Genomic DNA, 24,496 nt, shown 5'->3' with positions numbered 1-24,496 from the left:
CCCACCGACAGCAAGGTCCATGGTTCATTTGGGGGAGGGGGGGAGGGCGGTCAACCAGCTTACTGACTACTTTACTATGGATAACCAAACGCGTACGTAACAATCACACTTCTCTAAACACATCTGCCTCCACAGCTGAGAGGTCAGTGGGGCTGACTGCCATATGGGGGGCCAGGGTTGAGTTCTCAGTACTGATAGGCATTTTTTCTTGATGGGACGACTGCTATGGTGAGTACTCAACAACTGAGGAGCTGAAACTTCCTGGCAGATTAAAACTGTGTGCAAGACTGAGACTTGATCTCGGGACCTGGCGGAATTAAGACTGTGAGGACAGGTAGTGAGTCTTGCTTAGGTAGCTCAGTTGGTAGAGCACTTGCCTGCAAAAGGGACAGGTCCCGAGTTCGAGCCTTGGTCTGGCACACAGTTTTAATCTGCCAGGAAGTTTCATATCAGGGCACACTCTGCTGCAGAGTTAAAATCTCATTCTGGGAACTGAGGAGCTACTTGAGTGATTAGTAGTGTTTCTGAGGCCAAGAAACGTGACAATGTGTTGTGGGTTGGCAGGAGAGCCAACACCGTGATTTTAGAGGAAGCCAAAAGGCATGCATTTTAGCTCATGCAGGCTGGCGTGAGGTCTGGAACAGGACAAGGAAATTAGAATTTAGAAAAAACGGACGTAGCTGGTGGAATACTTAACTTTAATCCATTAATGATGAGCGTCGCTCTTGACTGTACATGATTCAACTGGTAATGGCGCCTTGCTAGGTCGTAGCAAATGATGTAGCTGAAGGCTATGCTAACTATCGTCTCGGCAAATGAGAGCGTAATTTGTCAGTGAACCATCGCTAGCGAAGTCGGCTGTACAACTGGGGCGAGTGCTAGGGAGTCTCTCTAGACTAGACCTGCCGTGTGGCGGCGCTCGGTCTGCTATCACTGACAGTGGCGACACGCGGGTCCGACGTATACTAACGGACCGCGGCCGATTTAAAGGCTACCACACGTCAGTGATACAGCTGAATCCGCCTCTGCCAGGACATGAATTGCCACATGCTACCTAAGTATCTGGACTGCAGCACAACTCTGTATTTTTCCACCACCTGGAGAGTATGAGTCGAGGCTCTGGTAATTTCTGTCCTTGCTGGGGCATTGACAGGAGACCCCTACGCCCCGAGCACTGGGGCACGATGCGGCCCAATGTCCCCATAGCTGTCACCACTAGCCTCACTTATTTCAGCTGGGAACTACGGGTATCTGGCAATGTAGCAGAGGCAGAAAGCACAGTCAGTGTGGTGTCTGGTGGTGACACCACACAATGACTGGGAGAGAAGTGTGCAGACCACAAACTCCACCACACTACTTCCAATGAAGCCATTGGCAGAGGATGACAAGGCTGTCAGTCTCATCTGACTGGCCTGTTTAGGGCCACAATATACAACTTTTTCTGTAAATACAACAACACAATATGTGCCTGACAGAAGTTAACCATTTGCCTGAAAATATCCGTAGGCAGGCAATATGTGCTTTTTTAGATTTTAGCACAGTCCTTGACACTGTAGTCTCCAACATTTTATTTGTCAAATTTCAGGGGATAAATTTCTCTTCAAGTGCAGTGCAATGATATCTCATATAATGAACAACTACACAACTGTATGTCACATCTGGAACCATGAAATCCAAATGGACTGAAATGTACAGGGTTCAGCAGTTATGTGTGATGCTCTTCTCACTGTATGCCAATGAGGTACTATTAGTTTTGTCCCACTACAAATATTACTACTAATTAAAGTATTGTATGCATAAAACCCTCATCCAGGGTGAGAGGGGGTCTGAAGATCCTAAACCAATCAGGTTAAATAAAGAAATAAATATCAGTACCAAGAAAGAAGAGATGCAAGAAGACAATGCCGTTGATAGCTTGAACATTTTGTGTAATCACATAATACTTGTAAAGGAGGAGAATGATGATGATGATGATGATTACAATGATAATGATGCTTGCAGTGCAACTTCCCTGAAACCCACTGATCTACAACCACTAGCAAGAGTTTGACACAATGACAATATTTTCAAATGGTACAATGGTGAAAAGAAAATGCTGAATATCCTTGAATATCTAGGTGACAAATGCTACATAGTTATTGTCGTAATGACATACAATCTCTTTTGATGTTGACCACTGTTTGACTACCAGCAAACTACATTCATTCATTTATTCATCTAGTTCCTTAGATACTATCAACGAGTAAACCTTTTAGTGATGTGGGAAGAGTCAATGTATATAGTTAAAAAAGATAAACAAATCACAGAAGCTTAATACAAAAATTGTGTTGTAAATGGTAAAATTATAACAGGACTTTCAGCCAGCAGTGGAGCACCAGAATGAAATCAGCTGACTCAGTCAGTGCTCACAAGCAGACTGCAGGGGAGCAGCTTCACAATTGACACTTTGTCAACAGACCTTGTGTGTTGACACTGTGACAGCCTTCAGGAGGCTTACAGCCCCATAATGGCAGTTGTGTCGTTGCCTCGGGCCGGAACATTCGATGCAACTCACGAACACTGACTTTACCTCGAAATGAATGCAGAGCAGCAGTATGTAGACGCGGGCTAACCAGCTCATCACCATCAAACAGCTGGGCAGTTGTGTGACATCGAGCCCGTGCTGCTCAGCCACACGTCAGTGATACAGCTGAATACGCCTCTGCCAGGACATGAATTGCCACATGCTACCTAAGTATCTGGACTGCAGCACAACCCTGTATTTTTCCACCACCTGGAGAGTATGACTCGAGGCTCTGGTAATTTCTGTCCTTGCTGGGGCATTGACAGGAGACCCCTACGCCCCGAGCACTGGGGCACGATGCGGCCCAATGTCCCCATAGCTGTCACCACTAGCCTCACTTATTTCAGCTGGGAACTACGGGTATCTGGCAATGTAGCAGAGGCAGAAAGCACAGTCAGCTGCTGGAGACTGTTGCTATGGGAAACATGTAATATTCTTGATGCCATCATTGTGACTTGCTGCTCCCAATCAATGACTGTAAACAAGTAATTGTAACCATCATCAGTCCGTTGGCTGCTCAAAAAATCCTTCTTCAGCGGAGGACCCTAGCCTCACCAGGCCATCCTAGACAATCCATTAGAACTTTTTTCTGTTGTGTCGGCTCCAGTGAAATTTAACCCAGTAAATTACAAAGGAAGCTGTTTCTTTCAAATAGACAGCTGATCCCTCAGTTATATTAAACAGGTGACGTTCATCTCCTATTGGCAACTTCACATTTATTTGATGACACTGATATAATTAAATGAAAATATTTATCTACATCTCTAAATGAAGAATACTCTGTACAATACATTACTACTACCTACACAAATTTATTGTACAGGGTGCCCCCAGGCCTAAATGCATATATATTTTATTATTTCAGCTTTACATACAAACCATATTATTCATCCATTGCCTTCCTATTGATGCAATCACCCATTTGACTCTGAAATAGCCCGAACTGTCATCAGCAAAGTCACCCTGCCAATCAGAACATGCCTCACAGTCACCAGACTTGTGAAACAGAAGGCCTTTGGGCAGAGCCTGCTGAATGGAGCTCTGTTCTTCTCTGAGTCACTGACAGCAGTAGATGCTCATTGACTTAAACCTCGAACTTTTCCTTTCCTAGATCTACATACACACTCCCAAGCATTGTAAAGCGAGTGGTCGAAGGTACCTCATACCACTTTTACTTAGTTCCTTTCCTGTTCCACTCGTAAAAAGAGGGAGGAAAAAATTACTATCTATATAACTGTGTATGAGTCCTGATTTCTCTTATCTTATCTTCATGATTCTTATGCAAAATGTACACTGGCAGCAGTGAAAATGATACGCAGTCAGCTCAAATGTCAGTTCTCAGTTCTCAATAGTATTCCTTGAAAATAATGTCTACTTCCCTCAAGGGATTTCCATTTGAGTTCCTTTCTCTTCTGAGTGGGAACTAGTGGCTACTGGAGTTATCTTCTCTTGCTTATCTTCATTGTATTATCTCTATCAGAAAATAAACTTATAGGATGTAATCTATTACAGAAAATAAACTTATACAATTTGTTTTGCCTAACCACGGATATTTTATTTACAAGACCACGCCATTCGTAAACCATGCCAACATACCTGCCCACTGAGAGGATGTAGAATCTCGTGTCAGAAGTGGGATTCCAGGTTCCATCTGTTCTTGGCTTTGAGGTGCCAAATATAATTTACTAAGCCACAAGTAGATGCATTAAACTGCCATATGGGGCTATGCAGCTCCAGGTGGTGGTGCAGCAAATGAGCCCTTCCTACCATCGTTAATCTGGCTTTCTGCCACATTCTGCCTGCTGCAGCAGCTGCGCAAGGCAAACGGTGTGGGTACAATGCCCCAGCACTGTCCCCACAGTGGGCCCCGGTCGTGACATCACTAGGTTGACCGATGCCCTCTCTCTGCTGTACCGATTGTGGATCTGGGGAGATGAGGTCACTGAGAGCGCAGTCAAAGATATGATTTTTAGGTTTGATGTCTATAGTTCAAAGGAAAGTACATGACCAATTCACAGGGAGAGCTGAAGACGGGTCCAGAATTGCAAGCAAAGATGGAGCAGCACCAGATGGAAATTGAAATCTTGCAGATGTGCATCTGGTTCACATATCTCGTAATCTGAACAGCAGCTGTTCCATCTCTCCTATGTGTAGGTCTGTAATTGCATACCATCTCCCAGTGCCCTACAAAGTTATCTTCCAACAAGATAATGTGAGCTCATACGTAGCGATGCCATCCTAACTCCTCAATACAAAGGGTATTCGAATGTTTGCCACTTGCTTTCATTTCTGGTTTTCAGTTCAATGGCCTGTGTGCATTTTAATGTTTAAAAGCATTTATATTTTTCTTCTGGTTTTCAGTTATACATTTACTTATTTCTGTCCATAGTACATCACTTTTTAGTTATCTATGCTTCATAGTACTTCTAATCAGGTGCCTGCATTGTTGTCCAGCATAGAGTTTATGTCTCATTTTTGCTTTTAAGTTGGTTCCCTTTTACCTTATAAATCAACATTCTGAGAAAGTTGCATGATGTAGACTTACGTCTCTCATTTGTTTTCTCCTCAACTATATAGGAAATATTAGTGAATACAAATTCTTCAATAACTTGATGAAGAAAGATAATTGTAAAAATATTTGCAAGAATGAATCAGAAAGGAAATAGGTTTACATTAGAAACATGAAGATTTCATTGCATAACTCTTTTTAGTTGCTACCTTCCACTGTTTAAAAAAAATCTGAAACTGCTTTTTTGCACAATCAATCATTCTGAAGTAATTAGATTTATTAGCTTTATGCACAATTAGACCTCAAGTGGTTTCCGTTTCTTTACTCTGGCATGAATTCACACAGTCCTTTTAAATGGATACTAAATAATTTACATACACTTTTAGTTCTGTCAGATTTTCCTTTTTATATTTTAAGAAAAAGTATTAGATTTTACTTGACTGTCACGATGAAATTCTGATCTTACTGTTCATTTCAATTTTATGATTTCCCTTTGAAAGTTTTGTTTCATTTCAGGAAAAGAAGTCAGATATTCTCACCATTCTGCAGGATAGAAACAGGGAAGTCAGGTGACGGGTAGCTCGTCAGCCACAAACGAAAGTCACTGTCTGTATTGTCAGGCACAATGACTTCATCACAAATTCTGTCTAGTTCTGGCATCCAGCTAACAGCCAAGTGACAGTTTTGCAGTACAACCCAGTTTCCTGATTTAATAGCTTTAATAATCATAGCTGCTGCACGGGGACCCTGCAACAGAAGCCCTGTGTGAAAAACACATCAAAATTTCTCTACAAACACAAATGCACAGCTTATTTAAATATGTTAACAACAAGTCAGATGGAAGAATGTTTTGTACATATTTGTTTGGTTCCATTGCACCCACATGGACAGCTTTTATTAATTCACTGTTAAAAATCACAGAACAAAGCTAAAGTTAAAAAAAACCTGAGTGCCCCGGGTTAGCACAAGAGAGCAATCTCGTCAGCACAAGAATATTATGAGGATACGTGTGAGTCCTTGAAAAGTCACCATCGCCACAGCAATTCGCCATCCATTGTAGTACAGAGCAGCCAGTAGTGCTTCACCTGGGGGACATCAATAGTATTCACTTCTTCACTCCTTGATGATTTATTTGTGGAGCTCCTGGCCATTGCGTAAAAATGCATTCTGGCTTTTAGATGGTGGGAGCAGTTGGTTTGTCTGGTGGGTCACCTATCCCAAGTTGTCAAGTCCCACAAAATATCTGACTCAGTAACACTGACATTTTCTGTGTCAGAATCAATGTCTTATCTGGACAAAATAAAAAAGAAAAGGTGAATACATTTTAGGCAGTTCTGATTGGAAAAGATTATAATTTTGGGTTACTGATGTTCAATTGTAACAGAGGACCAAATTTTTCGCCAAATAGTAGAATACTAGATCCACATTATTGAAAAACATGCTCAAACAGCAGAAAACACTTCGATTTTCCCTCTGACAAGGTAGTGGTCAAAAATATCTCCAGTGCTCATGAAAACCGAAATAGACATTCACATTCATCTTCAATTATCTCGTTACCATGACTCTGAAACGAAAATTAAAGACTTTGTGAAACAGTGAGAATAGCTTCCTGTAGAAATATACAAGTGCCATAAGTATGAACATCTTTTCAGAAAATATAATATCTATGAGGAATTATAAAGCCTGTATCATAACTTAGTTATGCCAAAACCATGGAAGATTATATTTATTTCCCTTTCACTTTTTCATTTTTTCATCTCAGCACTTTTAAGTTTCAGCTGAGTAGAATGAGCGAGTTCAGATATAAGGTGAATGATTAAGTATAATTCCTTTAATTGTAACATTATTTGCTGCAGTAGATCTACAAGCTGGATTTTAAAGTCTAATACATTTCCAGGAGCAGACGTGGACTGCAGCCATAGTTTAACCATTATGAACTATCAATTAAAACTGCAAAAAGGTACAAAATTAAGGAGACAGAAACTGGATAAATTGAAAGAACCAGAAGTTGCCGAGAGTTTCAGTCTCCGATATGTTTGGAATGGGGTATGCGTCCGTTACTGTCTTATTATTGAGGTATTGGTAGTCACAACAGAACCTGTATTTCTTAGTTCCCTCCATAGATTTTTTAGGCACAACGACAATGCCTGCTCCCCAGCAACTATTACTATGCTCTATAATACCTTCCACAAGCTGCTGATCAATGAAATCCTCTACAATTGGCTGCAAATACCTCAGTATTCTGTATGGTTTATGGTAAACAAGTGCTTCATTGCCTGTTGGTATCCTATATTGAACTAATGGAGTTGCTGATAAAGGCACTTGTGGAAAAAAACAAATCTTTAAATTCCCACAATAATTCTTCCATATGCTCTCTTTCTCCTCCTTTCAAATGTTTAATTTTGCCAAGCAATGAAGTTCTATCAGTAGATAGTGGTTGATCGCTTCGCTTACCTCTCAGACACCAGTCTTCATCATCTGGCACATCCAAATTTGCTACTAAAACTCCTTTCCTCAAATTCGCGTCGACAGCGCTAAAATTATCCACGTTCACGGGAACTACTTGCCCACCATTCCCCTCCTGTACACATACAACATTACCTTTCACAAAGCAATCCAATGTACCCAAAACTTCATTATCCTCCAATGGTTCAATAATACATACTGTACCCACAAGTAGATTTGACTCCACACTTACCCAAAGCGACTTCCTGGTGCCACCAGACACACACTCATACGAATTAAGCCTTAATGCAAATGTACATGGTTCAATTGGTTTGTTCATTATGTTGAACGCCCCTTGCGACAGCTCTGCACTGACAACAGTTTCCCCTAGATGAAAAAACATTCCACCTAGTTCCACAGTTCATTGTCCAAGGTCAATTTTGGCTCCACGATGTCCCAAGGACAGTCTATTCCTTTTCCCCTGGCTAAAAATAACTGACTCTCCCATTGTGTTGCTTTTGTTCACAGATAGTCCCAAATCAAAACATTTAAGTATAAGAATAACCCGACTCTCTACACCTCAGTATCATCATACTCAATAACATCATAGTCAAACCAATACAAAAGTAATTAAATGCCACGAAAAAAAGAAAAGAATAAATCTTACTATCCCAAATACACTAAAGCTTATTCTGACCAAAAAAATAAATAAATAAATAAATAAATAAATAAATAAATAAAAGGCCTATGCCAAACATCTAAAATGGCCTGCCATAAGCCATACTCAAAAACACACAAAGGCAAGAAAACATCCAATACTCAAAATAAAACTGGTCAAAACTCACCACATCTTGTGAATGTAATGCGGGCAGTGGGCTCGAACGTCGTAACGTCGTACTAGACAGCCGACGTCTGCTATTCTGACACCAAATGTAGTGACAACTTCTGCCACCAAATGTAACAGCAACATCAAATGTAGTGGGAAGAGGTTGTTGTTGTTGTTGTGGTCTTCAGTCCTGAGACTGGTTTGATGCAGCTCTCCATGCTACTCTATCCTGTGCAAGCTTTTTCATCTCCCAGTACCTACTGCAACCTACATCCTTCTGAATCTGCTTAGTGTATTCACCTCTTGGTCTCCCTCTACGATTTTTACCCTCCACGCTGCCCTCCAATACTAAATTGGTGATCCCTTGATGCCTCAGAACATGTCCTACCAACCGATCCCTTCTTCTGGTCAAGTTGTGCCACAAACTTCTCTTCTCCCCAATCCTATTCAATACTTCCTCATTAGTTATGTGATCTACCCATCTAATCTTCAGCATTCTTCTGTAGCACCACATTTCAAAAGCTTCTATTCTCTTCTTGTCCAAACTATTTATTGTCCATGTTTCACTTCCATACATGGCTACACTCCATACAAATACTTTCAGAAATAACTTCCTGACAATTAAATCTATACTCGATGTTAACAAATTTCTCTTCTTCAGAAACGCTTTCCTTGCCATTACCAGCCTACATTTTATATCCTCTCTACTTCGACCATCATCAGTTATTTTGCTCCCCAAATAGCAAAACTCCTTTACTACTTTAAGTGCCTCATTTCCTAATCTAATTCCCTCAGCATCACCCGACTTAATTAGACTACATTCCATTATCCTTGTTTTGCTTTTGTTGATGTTCATCTTATATCCTCCTTTCAAGACACTGTCCATTCAATTCAACTGCTCTTCCAAGTCCTTTGCTGTCTCTGACATAATTACAATGTCATCGGCGAACCTCAAAGTTTTTATTTCTTCTCCATGAATTTTAATACCTACTCCGAATTTTTCTTTTGTTTCCTTTACTGCTTGCTCAATATACAGATTGAACAACATCGGGGAGAGGCTACAACCCTGTCTTACTCCCTTCCCAACCACTGCTTCCCTTTCATGTCCTTCGACTCTTATAACTGCCATCTGGTTTCTGTACAAATTGTAAATAGCCTTTCGCTCCCTGTATTTTAGCCCTGCCACCTTTAGAATTTGAAAGAGAGTATTCCAGTCAACATTGTCAAAAGCTTTCTCTAAGTCTACAAATGCTAGAAACGTAGGTTTGCCTTTCCTTAATCTTTCTTCTAAGATAAGTCGTGAGGTCAGTATTGCCTCACTTGTTCCAGTGTTTCTACGGAATCCAAACTGATCTTCCCCGAGGTTGGCTTCTACTAGTTTTTCCATTCGTCTGTAAAGAATTCGTGTTAGTATTTTGCAGCTGTGACTTATTAAACTGATTGTTCGGTAATTTTCACATCTGTCAACACCTGCTTTCTTTGGGATTGGAATTATTATATTCTTCTTGAAGTCTGAGGGTATTTCGCCTGTTTCATACATCTTGCTCACCAGATGGTAGAGTTTTGTCAGGACTGGCTCTCCCACGGCCGTCAGTAGTTCCAATGGAATATTGTCTACTACGGGGGCCTTGTTTCGACTCAGGTCTTTCAGTGTCAAACTCTTCACACAGTATCATATCTCCCATTTCATCTTCATCTACATCCTCTTCCATTTCCATAATATTGTCCTCAAGTACATCACCCTTGTATAGACCCTCTATATACTCCTTCCACCTTTCTGCTTTCCCTTCTTTGCTTAGAACTGGGTTTCCATCTGAGCTCTTTATATTCATACAAGTCGTTCTCTTATCTCCAAAGGTCTCTTTAATTTTCCTGTAGGCGGTATCTATCTTACCCCTAGTGAGATAGGCCTCTACATCCTTACATTTGTCCTCTAGCCATCCCTGCTTAGCCATTTTGCACTTCCTGTCGCTCTCATTTTTGAGACGTTTGTATTCCTTTTTGGCTGTTTAACTTACTGCATTTTTATATTTTCTCCTTTCATCAATTAAATTCAATATTTCTTCTGTTACCCAAGGATTTCTACTGGCCCTCATCTTTTTACCTATTTGATCCTCTGCTGCCTTCACTACTTCATCCCTCAAAGCTACCCATTCTTCTTCTACTGTATTTATTTCCCCCATTCCTGTCAATTGCTCCCTTATGCTCTCCCTGAATCTCTGTACAACCTCTGGTTCTTTTAGTTTATCCAGGTCCCATCTCCTTAAATTCCCACCTTTTTGCAGTTTCTTCAGTTTTAATCTACAGGTCATAACCAATAGATTGTGGTCAGAGTCCACATCTGCCCCTGGAGATGTCTTACAATTTATAACCTGGTTCCTAAATCTCTGTCTTACCATTATATAATCTATCTGATACCTTTTAGTATCTCCAGGGTTCTTCCATGTATACAACCTTCTTTCATGATTCTTAAACCAAGTGTTAGTTATGATTATGTTGTGCTCTGTGCAAAATTCGACCAGGCGGCTTCCTCTTTCATTTCTGTCCCCCAATCCATATTCACCTACTATGTTTCCTTCTCTCCCTTTTCCTACACTCGAATTCCAGTCAATCATGACTATTAAATTTTCGTCTCCCTTCACAATCTGAATAATTTCTTTTATTTCATCATACATTTCTTCAATTTCTTCGTCATCTGCAGAGCTAGTTGGCATATAAACTTGTACTACTGTAGTAGGTGTGGGCTTCGTATCTATCTTGGCCACAATAATGCGTTCACTATGCTGTTTGTAGTAGCTTACCCGCATTCCTATTTTCCTATTCATTATTAAACCTACTCCTGCATTACCCCTATTTGATTTTGTGTTTATAACCCTGTAGTCACCTGACCAGAAGTGTTGTTCCTCCTGCCACCGAACTTCACTAATTCCCACTATATCTAACTTCAACCTATCCATTTCCCTTTTTAAATTTCCTAACCTACCTGCCCGATTAAGGGATCTGACATTCCACGCTCCGATCCGTAGTACGCCAGTTTTCTTTCTCCTGATAACGACATCCTCTTGAGTAGTCCCCGCCCGGAGATCCGAATGGGGGACTATTTTACCTCCGGAATATTTTACCCAAGAGGACGCCATCATCATGTAATCATACAGTAAAGCTGCATGCCCTCGGGAAAAATTACGGCTGTAGTTTCACCTTGCTTTCAGCCGTTCGCAGTACCAGCACAGCAAGGCCGTTTTGGTTATTGTTACAAGGCCAGATCAGTCAATCATCCAGACTGTTGCCCTTGCAACTACTGAAAAGGCTGCTGCCCCTCTTCAGGAACCACACGTTTGTCTGGCCTCTCAACAGATACCCCTCCGTTGTGGTTGCACCTACGCTACGGCTATCTGTATCGCTGAGGCACGCAAGCCTCCCCACCAACGGCACGGTCCATGGTTCATGGGGGGGAAGAGGTAGAAGGCACCATATTAAGACTCGTCTGAGCTTTCCACGTGATTTAGTGTTTCCAACTACAGTGCCCCCATTCCTCTCAATCTGTGTCACTGGGACCCACAATGCTGAGGACACCACTTCGCCGTGTGCGAAATGTCTTGGTGCGGAATGGTTGCCTCAGTGACCCAAGCACGCACTCCTGTGAGTCGGTCTTGGACGGCAGCAAAGTTGCGGCTTCGTCAGGATGCCGGCAGTTGACTCAGCGGTCTGTGACCCTACCGACTCAGTGCCACTCATTGTGAGCCGCACGCGGCCAGGTGCGTGCTTCTCGTTGGCATGGCTAAGATCACTGTGATAACAAGTGGCTGCAATCTGGAATCTGAATCTGTGGCCTTTGCCTCAGGATGCCTCCGGTGTGTGTCGGAAGCCAGGACAACTGCCCGCAGTAGCGAGCCACCGAGTGGCCTGCCGCATGGCTCACTACAGACCCAGCGTTGGCCTCAGAGGGTCAAACCAGTGACCCGCTGTGGACTGGAACACTGGCGCCCCATCTGCTGCTGTGTGTAGCCGGTGGTGTGACACGCCCCGCCATCCAGGACAGCTGCCACACTTGAATGAATCTCGTTAGAAACCTGCACCTATTTATACATGGCTGTGCACCTCCGTTTTGCCATACATGCCACTTCGCGTCACATAGTCATAACACACTAGGTTGGCCAGTGGGCCCCTTCTGCCTGTGATTTGAGTCATGCAAAACCGCTACATAAACTCTTTCAGAAATTTGACAACCCTATGGCCTCTCTTCTACTTTGCAGCTGTTGGTATGCATAACTCACTGCAATCTGGCCCAAACCTGGCTGTAACTTGTGCTCAGAATATTGCACAAATCTAACTTTCCATATCATAAATGGTGGCGCCGCTACAGTATACTGTGTGCTCAATTTCAGTACATGCACATGGACCTTGTCAGCCCCCACCCAGAATTGGAAGGATAAAAAAATCTATATTCTGTAACTGATCAGGTTTCACTCTGAGTTGAAGCATTGCCAGTCAAAGATGTCACAGTGGAATGTACAGTTTGAGCTTTCACTGATACACAGATAGGATGCTCTGGCTGTCCTGAAATTATTACTACAGGCTGAGGGGACTATTCGAATCCTTTCTGTCTGATGAACTCCTGCTACCTCTGCAGCATTACTCAAAACTGTACAACAGTGTACCACTTGCAGAGTAATGCCCTCGTGGAGCAATGGCACTGCACTTGTGCGCCACGACAGACTGTAGCTCTTCCACGGGTATTGGTCAGCATTTGTATGGCATTTCGAAAGACCTACAGGCTTCTCTGGTGAACATTTTATATGGTTTACCCATTATGCTTACAGCAGAGTTTGTCCTACCAACATCAATGTCAGACACAGCAGACCTGTGATGTTAGCACAACAGGTGAAGTGCTATATTCAAAATTTGCATTTGCTTCCACCTATATCTCACACCACTCCAAAAATCTTCATGCGCAAAACACTTTAAGATTGTCTGTATGTAAGGCTCAGCAAATGCAAACTGGCACGTGTTCTCTGTGATCCTATTACTTCTTTCCCTATGACTTAGACTGGCCCTATGTTGACCACAATAAACATCCCCTTGTCAACACAACATTGGCTACCTTTGATGTCCCTGACTTCAATCTTGAAGAGAACAGAGTCAAAATAGTTGATGATAATTTTGTAATAGATACATGCTGTGATCCTTCCACTCAGATCACCAGCCTTCACGCCCACGCCTACTGATTACCACCACAGATTGAGTACGTGTACTCATCCTCTTGCATGTCGGCAGATGGTGTGTTCACTGCCACTGCAACAGCACAGATTCCTGGCCAGCTATTACCACACACCACACTACTGACACTGCCTCCAATGCCGCTCGATGTACTAACCACGCAGTCATTGCCCACACCCGGCCTATCCCACTTTGGCCTCCCACTCACCTGGCACTGTATCACCTCTGCACCACAGTCTCTGAGTACCAGACACTGAACAATGATCCAGTCATGCCCTGCATTGCAGCAAGCCACAACATGGCTGGTCACGTATGTCTGCCCTTGCTCTATATGACAGATACACACTGAGCATTACTATCCACAGTGCTCTCCCAGTATCAATTACCATTCTAATACCTTTTGTCTATTTTTAAAATAAGTTTCACTATTCTTTCTGAAATTTTTTTAATATCCGAAGATTTCTTTATAAATTTCTTGCTTATAATAAAGCCACACTTAAGTTTCCTTCCTGCTCTGTCTACTTGTAATAAAACATAAAATACATTCTGAGTTAAATTCAATTTGGTCTTAAATTTTTTGACACTTCTGATATCTCTATTAAATATCTACTGATCTACAGTAACCCATATTTTGATCATAAAGTTTGAAAATTTATTGGCCCTAAATAAAAAGTAGTAGAAGCAGTTGGGTTACCATTGCCTGCTTAAAATTACTTCATGTAGGAAAGTTCAGGCACACAAATAGCTGGGCATGAAACTCCCTCAGTCCACTCCTCCAAATATTCTCAATGTGTAGTGATCCGAGAATTTCCACGTAAATTCTGGAAACACGCAACCTTATGCCACTTCAAACATGCAATGTTTTCTAGATAAGTGTGTTTACTGTGCAACACATGTCTGTGTGTGCAGGATGGACATTGGTCATGGGTGGGCAGGAGCTGCATCAGATGAGTGACGCCGGCAAGTGTTTGCCACTGGTGCCATAGAACCTGTATGGAAAGTAAAAGGAGAAATTATGTGTTATTCCTTGGTGGTCGAATAATTGTAATTGTTATAGACAATTGAATCCTGATTTGTCTACAGACTCTTACTTAATCTTGGTGTTAGACTTGCTAGAAGGAAGTCCTGTCTTTGAATTTCTGGTGGTTATTAAACTCACCACATTGTAATTATATTTAATACTATCTAACAACGCAGTTGACTTGCAAGAGTTTGTATGCTTATGTGAAACTTGTGGAAATGAAAATATATCTGGACTGAACTGAAAGTATTAAGAGGGTACCAAGTTATTTTAAGAGAGAGAGAGAGAGAGTGTGTCTTTTATAATCCCTCTAACCAGCGTTATTTCATCAGAGAAGAAGTTGTGGAAATCAACGCAGCCACAGACCCAGAGAAGAGGATTGGCTAAACATTTCAAGTAAGTCAACTGTAGTAAGAGAAGTGTGAAGTTCGCAATCCAGTTTTGCACCACTTCTCTTGTCACCGAAACCATTAGAATGTGGTGACCAATGTGATCAGGACTTGAAGAAAGAGGAATTTTGAAAGGAAATCAAGATAAGAAGATATTATGAGTTGCCATAGCAACAAGACAGGCAAATTGTTTCGCAGAGTTGGATTTTGCATAAACAGTAAAAAGGGGTGAAAATTAATAAATAATATAGAAGAGGAGACGTACGGAAAATATTAACAGTTTAGAGTAAGAAGAGTTATGACGAGATCTATTTGATGACAAAAATCCAGTGTGGAGGGTAAGTAACCCTACACACATTGCGGGGGTGTGGACGCCGTAACCAGCAAGCAATGCGAATGGAGCCAGCTGCTACTCATTGGTGCTGCCTACTAATCCGTTTGCCAGCATCGACGCTGAAACCAACCTTCAACGCTACCGGCGCCTGTGCTGTTCACCGGCGCTGATTGCACACCGGCTCACCGATGCAGCCTAAAACCCTACGCCCGGTGAGAAAAAGACAATAATTATTTGAGTGTAAAGTTAACGAAACTATTCAACAATAGACTGTTAGTATAATTATTATACTCAGAGGTGATTTTTTTAATGATCACTAGATCTAAAAGTAAGGAGGATTTGGATAACTCAAAAAATTGGTGAAATATCAGAACCAGCCATGGGCATGACAGTGAGTAGGGGAATGCCAGACTGGTCTGAAGTAGTGAATTTAATCAAAGCTCAAAACGCCCAAATTAATACTTTAAGTCTCAAGTAAGACTCAGTGAATACTCAGTTGAATGCTAAATTAGATGACCAGAGGGCAGATTTAACAACTGTAAGTGTACATTTAAAAAAATGAATTAAGTAATTACTTGACTATCCAGATGAATCAAATGTTTACTGACCGTAGCCGAAAGCAGAATGACCAATTTCAGAAGTTGACCCAGAAGTTTGAATTCATTATTGAAGACAAATGTAATAATGTAGAAGCTGAACTTGGTGGTAAGTTAGGATCATTTCAAAGTGTACGCAATGTTACATTTGATGCTGTAAAACAAAGACTACACACTTTAAACGAAAGTGTTGAGAATTCCTTTAGTCCAATCGTAAATTGGAGGCATTAACAGGCGAGTTGATAACGTGGAAAGAAATTTTTAAGAGAAACTAACTGGTTCAGACGTAATAAATATCAGTAATCTGGAGGAACAGGTAGAAGAGATAATAGACAGAGAGTAACCTCTGACAATGTTTCTCAAACTTTAGCTTCGGAACTTAAGGATACTAAGAGAGGCATAGATAATTTATGGAAAGAATTAAAACATATGCAGGACAAAGTAGATAATAGAGTGACATCTTCCAATGCAGTGTTAACTAGTGAGGTAATGACAGATTTACAATGGGGAGTAAATTCTACACTATCCAGACAGTTTCCAAAGTTTAAGTCAGATGGGGAGGTGCATATTCTCAAACGGTTTAACCAAGCCTTGCCGAAAAACTGGGAAGATTCAAAAAAGATTGAACTTGTGGTAGAGTACCTTTGAGGAGAAGCTTCAGAGGTGGCATAGTGAATATTGAGAAATTTTTTTCTTGGGCAGACTTCCAGAAGAGTTTAAGGAGTAGTATTGGTCAGCAAGTGCCCAGGAAAAATAGATATCTCATTTGTGAGACCTTAAGTACTATAACAGTACATGGGGTACAATGAGAAAGTATTTCGACTGGCATTTAACACATGCAAAGTACTCAGAGAAGCCCATGTAGGAAGAAGGGTTAGTTCGAATTTTAATAAGACGTTTAGCCATTTACGCCAGAAAAGATATATTGTGTAGTGGGCGGAAAACCGTAGAACAACTGTTGTCTTTTGTGGATGCACTCGATGCCTTGAACAAGGACCGTAACGAGAGCATACACCAAAATGAAAATCACACTTATAAAAGGAATAGTAATAATAATTTTAGAAAACATGACGCTAATTTTGCTAGAGTACACCAATCTAGTAGGAGCAATGGTAACGATAATTACCAAAATAAGCATCCAACTTCGAATATAGGCCCAGTGATGTCACAAGAATTTGTACAAGCAGTAATAAAAGTACAAAGTGGTAACGTAATACCCCGGTTCAGTAACTGACCAATGATTACTGTTAAGGAGGAAAATGTAGCGCAATATGGATCCAGGGCCAGCACCCAGGTTGTAGAAACACATTAGGAGGCCTAGTCCATAATAAGTATGCTAATTTCACACATAAAATACCAACCAAAGAATGGTTGTTACTGGAAGAACTGAGCTTAACTACCATTAATCCACAACCACTGCTGTCTATGAGTGCATCAATTCCATCCTAAACCTGATGGACAAAAAACAGGAAACGATAGGAGTCTTTATTGACTTGTCAAAAGCTTTTGACATGGTGGACCATAAAATTCTGCTATCAAAGCTAGAAAGATATGGTATTCGAGGTCTGTCCAACAAGTGGATCAGTTCCTTCCTGACAAATCATACGCAGGCAGTGTGCGTCAAGCACACAAATATTGAACTAAAAACTGTATCTAATCACTTATCTGACTATAAACAAATAAAATGTGGTGTACCGCAAGGATCCGTATTGGGACCCCTTCTGTTTCTTCTGTACATAAATGATCTAAGCTTAAATATTGATGCACACAAATCAATGATATTTGCAGATGACACCACGATTCTACTAAAAGGAGACGACGATGAACAGTTACAGCAGACAATAAACACGGTCACAAAACAACTTAGCAGCTGGGCACAGAGTAATCAGCTTGTAATAAACAGTAAGAAAACCGTTGCTCTACAATTCCACAATGTTCCTAACATGGACATGTTTATCCCATCAGTCTCTATCAATGACGAACCAGTTGGTAACAGTACTGAAACCAAATTCTTAGGACTTTGGCTGCAGAGTAACATCAGATGGAATAAGCATATTGAATATCTCAATGCAGAACTGAGCAAAACATGTTATCTTCTTTGTTCATTAAAATCATGCTGTAGTGAGAAAACAGTATTGAATGCATATCATGCGTACGTTCATTCTCGTCTTAGATATGGGGTCACCTTTTGGGGAAACTCTAAAATAGCTCATAGCACTTTTAAACTACAAAAAAGGGCCATTAGAATCTTGTTTGGGTGCAAGCCTAGAGACTCTTGTAAACCCCTGTTTAAGAAATCTGGTATTCCCCCATTACCGTGTGTATACATTATGGAAACCCTTTTGTTCTTTAAATTAAATGTAATAGGCAAGGACCAGAGACTACAAAAAAACTGTCATATACATGAGCACTTTACCAGACAATTCAGCCTGTATATTTATAACTTGACTTGTCCAATGTCTTATGCATAAGCTGCTATGTAAAAAAAAAAAAAAAAAAAAAAAAAAAAAAAAAAAAAAAAAAAAAAAAAAAAAAATTTATACAATCATAGGAAAACTAGAGGATTTTGACTTGCTAGGCTGCATCAAGTGATAAAGATTAAATCTGTCTAGCCAGCCATTCTCTCCATGATCTCGACTGTAATGCCAACAGCAGCCGATGTGGGCTCCACGTATAGTTAGATCTTATTTTTGCCTAGCCAGCCAGTCTCTCCCGCCATCCACTTATAGTTAGGGCTTACTTTTGCCTAAGCTATTCTTCAAAAGTAATCTCTTATACAGTTTGTCTATGTAAACCTGGATGCAGAGGTCTTAATAAACTGCAAATGATATTAGATTAATAGAAGAGATGATATTGTATGAGTAATTACATGATTGTGATAACACGATGCATATTTTATGCTTAGTGCAGAATCTTTTTTACCTTTTATAAAATGTGATGTAAATGGGAGGATTTGTATCAATTTTGAAAGGGGTGAGTAGTGTAAGTAATAGCAAGATTTACACCAACAGATAAATCATGACTAACACTAAACACACATCACACCTTACAGACAACCCTTGCAGACAAGTGTGACTGATTCTTCACCATTTGCCGCTCCAAAGGTGTTGCTGATATTTTTCTTTAGGGACTTCAAGTGTGAAGGTGAAAATGTCCATTCTGTAGGAAATGATTTAACACCATACCTCCTCCGGCTTCTCACTCAAGTACTGGCGAGGTAGAGGTCCTGGGGAAGGGGGGTGGGAAGGGTTTCCTGTCTTTGGGGGCTATCTTCTTTCTCTTCTTCGATCTTAGCAACCATTTCTTCTTTTTCCTTTCTTACTTCTCATTTGAGTATCTGCCTATCTTTCCCTCTTTACATATTCATCTAATTCGATCGCTGAAGTCCTTCTTATTTTCCATAGTTTCCAATAACCTTCAACTTATTTCATATAAGTAGGCTGAAGAATCAGGAGACATAGACACACTTAAGCATACACACAATGAAACATGAAAACGCAAACAATGAAAGGACAGAGTATTATGGGGGAAGAGGTATGTGTACATAGTGAAATATGCACACATTGTTGTTTATTGTGACGGTTCTACATCGCACACACCTGTATATAAATATATAAGAACAATGATCATTCCATATTGCCTATGTGCATAAGTATAGAGGAACTATGCTAATTTTACATCAAGTATACCTAAGTAGGAAGTGTGAGTAATTAAGGATAGCATAAGCCAAAGAGTAAGGGTTTGTGATAATTGCTAAGAGAGGTCAGTCGGACAAATATTCTGATGACTGGTGGTATAGTGGGACTCTTATAACACAAGTAAGCACATATTATATGAATAGAGTATAGAGGTAGAGTGTATACCAAGAATATAAAAGTTGAAAAGTAGAGGAGGACTCTAGGGTACTAAATGACGTATTAAAAAGAGAGTGTGAAGTGTGAAATAGATTTTGTATTTTTACCAGAGGATATTTAATTATAGTGTACATAAAGATGTATACTCGGGTAATGAACCTAGAGGCCTACTCATAAAGGATAAGAAGGGCAAACCCAGCATTTATTGGATATAAAGGGCAGATAAGCAGACCTAAGAAAGGCTGACCTATACTGTGTGGAGAGGGGCGCTAAAAAGGGGATTGACCTGTACCATAGGAGAATAGAAATTTAAATGGGCGTACCTACCAAAATGGAAGTACCTACCAAAATGGAAGGAGGAAGGGCACGCATAGTGTCAACCCATGAGTAAGGTATAGATGCTGATCCAAGGGGAAAAGGACAGTATCCTGACAGAAGTCACACATTTTGTAGGAATTATTCTGGTAAGTTTGAATTCTATATTTCACTAGCATTATTATGTTTTATGAGTGTCAATAGGAACACTTTCATTTTGCCCAGAGTTCCTCCAGGCCACAGAATATTATAAGTAATGAGGCCATTACGTACTAAAGAGGTAGTACAGAGAATTAGAATAAAGGATGAAATATTCAAGGGTCCATGACACCTGGAGTTTACGATTGGAGCTGAAGAGGGAGTCCTTGCTGTTCATGAGTAAGGATAATGCAAAATGAAATCATAAATAGAGGCTTATGTTCTAACAAACAGAGTAAGAGTCAATGGAAAGACAAAAATCGCAAGCCTGCTCTATGAAGTACAAGGATTTATGAGAAAAAAATTGTGTATATAAACTTATGTAGCAAATGATTACTTTTAAAATGTGGATTGTTACTACGTATGATGTTAATGTACATAATAATTATGTATAAAATATTGTGTGTTCGATCTAAGGAGGGGGATATGTAGTGATTCGAGAATTTCCACATAAATTCTGGAACCACTCGATCTTATGCTGCCTCGAACATGTGGTGTTTTATAGATAAAAGTGAGAGAGAGCCTATTTACTGCACAACACATCTCTGTGTGTGCAGGATGGATGTTGGTCATGGGAGGACAGGAGCTGCATCAGACGAGTGATGCTGACAAGTGTTTGCTGCTCGTGCCATAGAACCTGTATGGAAAGTACGATGAGTAATTACGTGTTGTTCCTTGGTGGTTGAATAATTGTAACTGTTATAGACAATTGAAACCTGATTTGTCTAGAGACTCTTACTTAATCTTGGTGTTAGACTTGCTAGAAGCAAGACCTGTCTTTGAATTTCTGATGGTTATTAAACCCACCATATTGTAATTTTATTTAATACTATCTAATGGTTAACAATGCAGTTGACTTGCAAGAGTTTGTATGCTTATGTGAAACTTGTGGAAATGAAAATATACTGAACTGAAAGTATTATGAGGGTACTGAGATATTTTAAGAGAGAGAGAGAGAGAGAGAGAGAGAGAGAGAGAGAGAGGCTTTTTTAGTTCCTCTAACCAGCATTGTTTCTTCGGAGAGGAATTTGTGGAGTTCAACGCAGCCGCATATCCAGAGAAGAGGATCAGCTAAACATTTCAAGTAGGGCAACTGTAGTAAGAGAAGTTCACAATCCAGTTTTGCACCGCTTCTCTTGTTGCCGAAACCATTAAAAATGTCATAACAACCTAGACTGCCAGGACATATAGAGCTTGGTGACACACATGAATAGGGCTAAACATCAGCAGAGCTATGTTCAACTCTCAGAGCAAGGGAGGACAGTGCTCATTTTATATACAGGGGCTTCACACTAAAATTGAAATTTAGCAGCTGGTCACTCTTTGTAATAAATTTAGTTCATTAGGTTACTCATTAATAATGATACTTGCAGAGCAGATAGGTAAACAGCCCAAGCATATTTGTACTCTACAGAGTGACCTATCAAGCCAGTTACCTTATGGTTACCAACAATTGTCCAAAATGAATTCTGGACTGAACAATGGGTCTACTCCTACTGGTTCCTTTAATTCTCCATAATATGTAATTATGGGTAGTCCCTACAGTTCTCAGCAGGCAAATTTTGTAGCTGGCTAGTGAAGATTTCATTCTATTTGTCATAAGAAACACAATGAATCATTTACATTCAGAAAGAAAGTTCAATCATGAGTATGAAACTCAAAGATTTCATTTTTATACTTAACCCATATACATAAATCAACTGAATGAAATAAAATGTTCAGAACAGTATAGTAAGAGAAACTGATGTATTAGAATATTGAAATTTTGATAAATTAATATGAATTAATGAGGTTTCCCAATGCCCAACAAATTGATGATACACAGCAAAAATTAATACAGTATCAGTGCACGCATAACTTACCTGCCCTTGACCAAGAGAAATAGACTGCATATTTTTGAGATAACCTCTGTCATCTGCAAACTTTATTAATCCAGCCATTGGATCTGAGCCTGGTGATAAAATAAATATCAGTGGTGAACAGCAGTTAGAGTCATAGTATGATCCTTGCAGGTCAAATGTTGGTGGTTCAATATATGACTGCCCCATTTCTGACACAATATAGGCCTAAAATAAATAATTTTTTGCCAGATCACATTTTATTGCTATTAAATATTAATTTATATAGATCAATTAAGACCTTAAGTGATAAATTTGTAAGGATCTTCTACAGCTAAATGTCAATGCATTAATTAATTTTCTATTCAACAATGTTTAAATTTAAAATGAAAGTTGTGTTTTCAGCACAATCTGGTCAAGTTCCTTTAAATCAGTTAAACCTACCTGAACAGCTGGCACTATTTTGTCAGGCCTTAGACACCGAATAATCACCAGCCGATACAGACCACTTATGTTTGCAAATGGTTCTGGGAGCTCCAACTCTTGTGGATTAACGGCATCATATATTTCCTTCCACTGTTCTTTGTGTCTCTCAACAGATCTCCTGAAATTTTCAAGCCTGTAAAAGAAAGACAACTTAATTTAACAGTATATAAAATTATCTAGCAGAAATCATATTTTCATTTGGTACCAGGAGAAAAGGCTGTGGGAAATGGCATGACATTGTGTTATTTCTCAATTTCACTCAATCTCCTGGAAATGTTAATACTGAAACATTAAAGATTGGAATATGTGAAAACAGCAAAAACAACTTCAGGAACATGGCTGAAGACAAGAAACATTTTAGCATATTATGGCAGCTATTACAAGTTGCCTATAAGGAGAATATTAACTAACAGCAAACAGTTGAGATTTGTTTTTGAAACTGACACTCTTCTACAGTATACATGAAACAGATTATTATTTCTTCATTAACAGTATTGAAGCTTCAAGTATATCTGGTAACAAACTTCTGTAAAATTTGATTTCACATACAAGTCAAGGTACTTGTCACTACATAATGATCTTGACAAGTGAATACTGCCACAATCTCAGAACAATTGGTTTTCAAAATATGAACAAGAATTAGCAAAGCTTACATAGGTTCTGCTTTTTTCCATTCTACAATAATCCTGTAATGTTCTACTATAATTCACAGATCTACTTACTAACAACATTGTATTCTGTTCCACTGGTGTCACAAATATTATCAATCATCAATCAACCAATATTTTTAAAATTTATAAGAAGCATTCGATTTTGTAAGTGCAAAGGATGTTACCCAATTTGATTGAATTTTGATTACGGGATCTGTGCCGGTTTCACATGCAAATACCGGTATGTTACGACAAAATAAAACTTATGTGTTTTGGGTGCCTTTTGTTACTTTTTACTATGCATGACTTTTGGTCAGGTACATTGTAATTGGCTAGATAAAAATCTACTCACCAAGCAACAGCAGGAGAACACACATAAAAGGTATCATATATGCAAGATTTTCAAGCCAGTAGGTCCTTCTGGCAGAAAGACTGAAAGGGAAGAAAGAAGGGGGAAGGAAAAGGAGAAAAGAGGTTTAGGAAAGGGCTCACACTTCAGAAAAATCACTTAAAACACCAGGTTAGTGGAGAATTACTGGATGGCTAAGTCTCACCTGACTTAGTGTTATGGGTGTCTTCTTTGACTTTGAGCATTTACCCAAGCCTCTCCAGTCCTTTTCCTGTGTTCCTTTCCTTTTCCTTTCCATCTCAACCCTTGCGCCGGAAGAAAGAGAAACTGGCTCTGAAAGCTTGTATAAGTAGTACCTTTTTTTATATGTGTGTTCTTCTGTCACCACTTGGTGAGTAGATTTTTGTATCTATTAAATTACATTATATTTTCAAAGATAGAGTGTTTTCATTTATATTTCAGTAGGATATAATTCACAGGGAACTTATTCACAGTGAAGTACTACTTAAATATTTCGTAGGAAGTAAAATGGTGTTTTGCAAACTTATCCAAGCTGCTGAGCAACAGATATTTAAAGTATTTCTTTACATAGTTTAACTATGATCTAATGAGTTAATTAAATGTGTCACTCTCTATGTTTTCTGCCATATTTTTATATGATGTTCAGGTTCTCTCTCTGTTCATGCTCGATGTCTCTGAACACACAACATTAGTGAATTATTTGTCCTCCATACAGAGATAACTAACCATACAAAATATTAGCTTTTTATCCCTCTCTATTTTCATATTATAGTCTTTCAAAGTTTAGAAGCTTTGACATTTTTAACACTACAGTGGTGCAAATTGACACTTGCAAACATTATGAAAATAAATTATTATTTTTTCATCTAACATCCAATCTTTGTA

General features: G+C 39.7%; 1 protein-coding gene across 1 annotated transcript in view; it reads right to left on the bottom strand.

Moving 5' to 3' along the window:
- LOC124776158 (dynein axonemal heavy chain 3) overlaps positions 1 to 24,496 on the bottom strand; it is a 1,197,897-nt gene that overhangs the window by 177,661 nt on the left and 995,740 nt on the right. The window contains exons 56-58 of the mRNA XM_047250998.1: positions 22,550 to 22,724; positions 22,130 to 22,333; positions 5,612 to 5,819 (exon numbers count right to left, since the gene is read on the bottom strand). Of these exons, the coding sequence (XP_047106954.1) occupies positions 5,612 to 5,819; positions 22,130 to 22,333; positions 22,550 to 22,724 (587 nt within the window). The remainder of the gene's footprint in view (positions 1 to 5,611; positions 5,820 to 22,129; positions 22,334 to 22,549; positions 22,725 to 24,496) is intronic.

This window comes from Schistocerca piceifrons, chromosome 2, assembly GCF_021461385.2.
Source record: "Schistocerca piceifrons isolate TAMUIC-IGC-003096 chromosome 2, iqSchPice1.1, whole genome shotgun sequence".
Classification (NCBI taxonomy): Eukaryota; Metazoa; Arthropoda; class Insecta; order Orthoptera; family Acrididae; genus Schistocerca; species Schistocerca piceifrons.
This window is presented reverse-complemented; position numbering and strand designations above follow the sequence as displayed.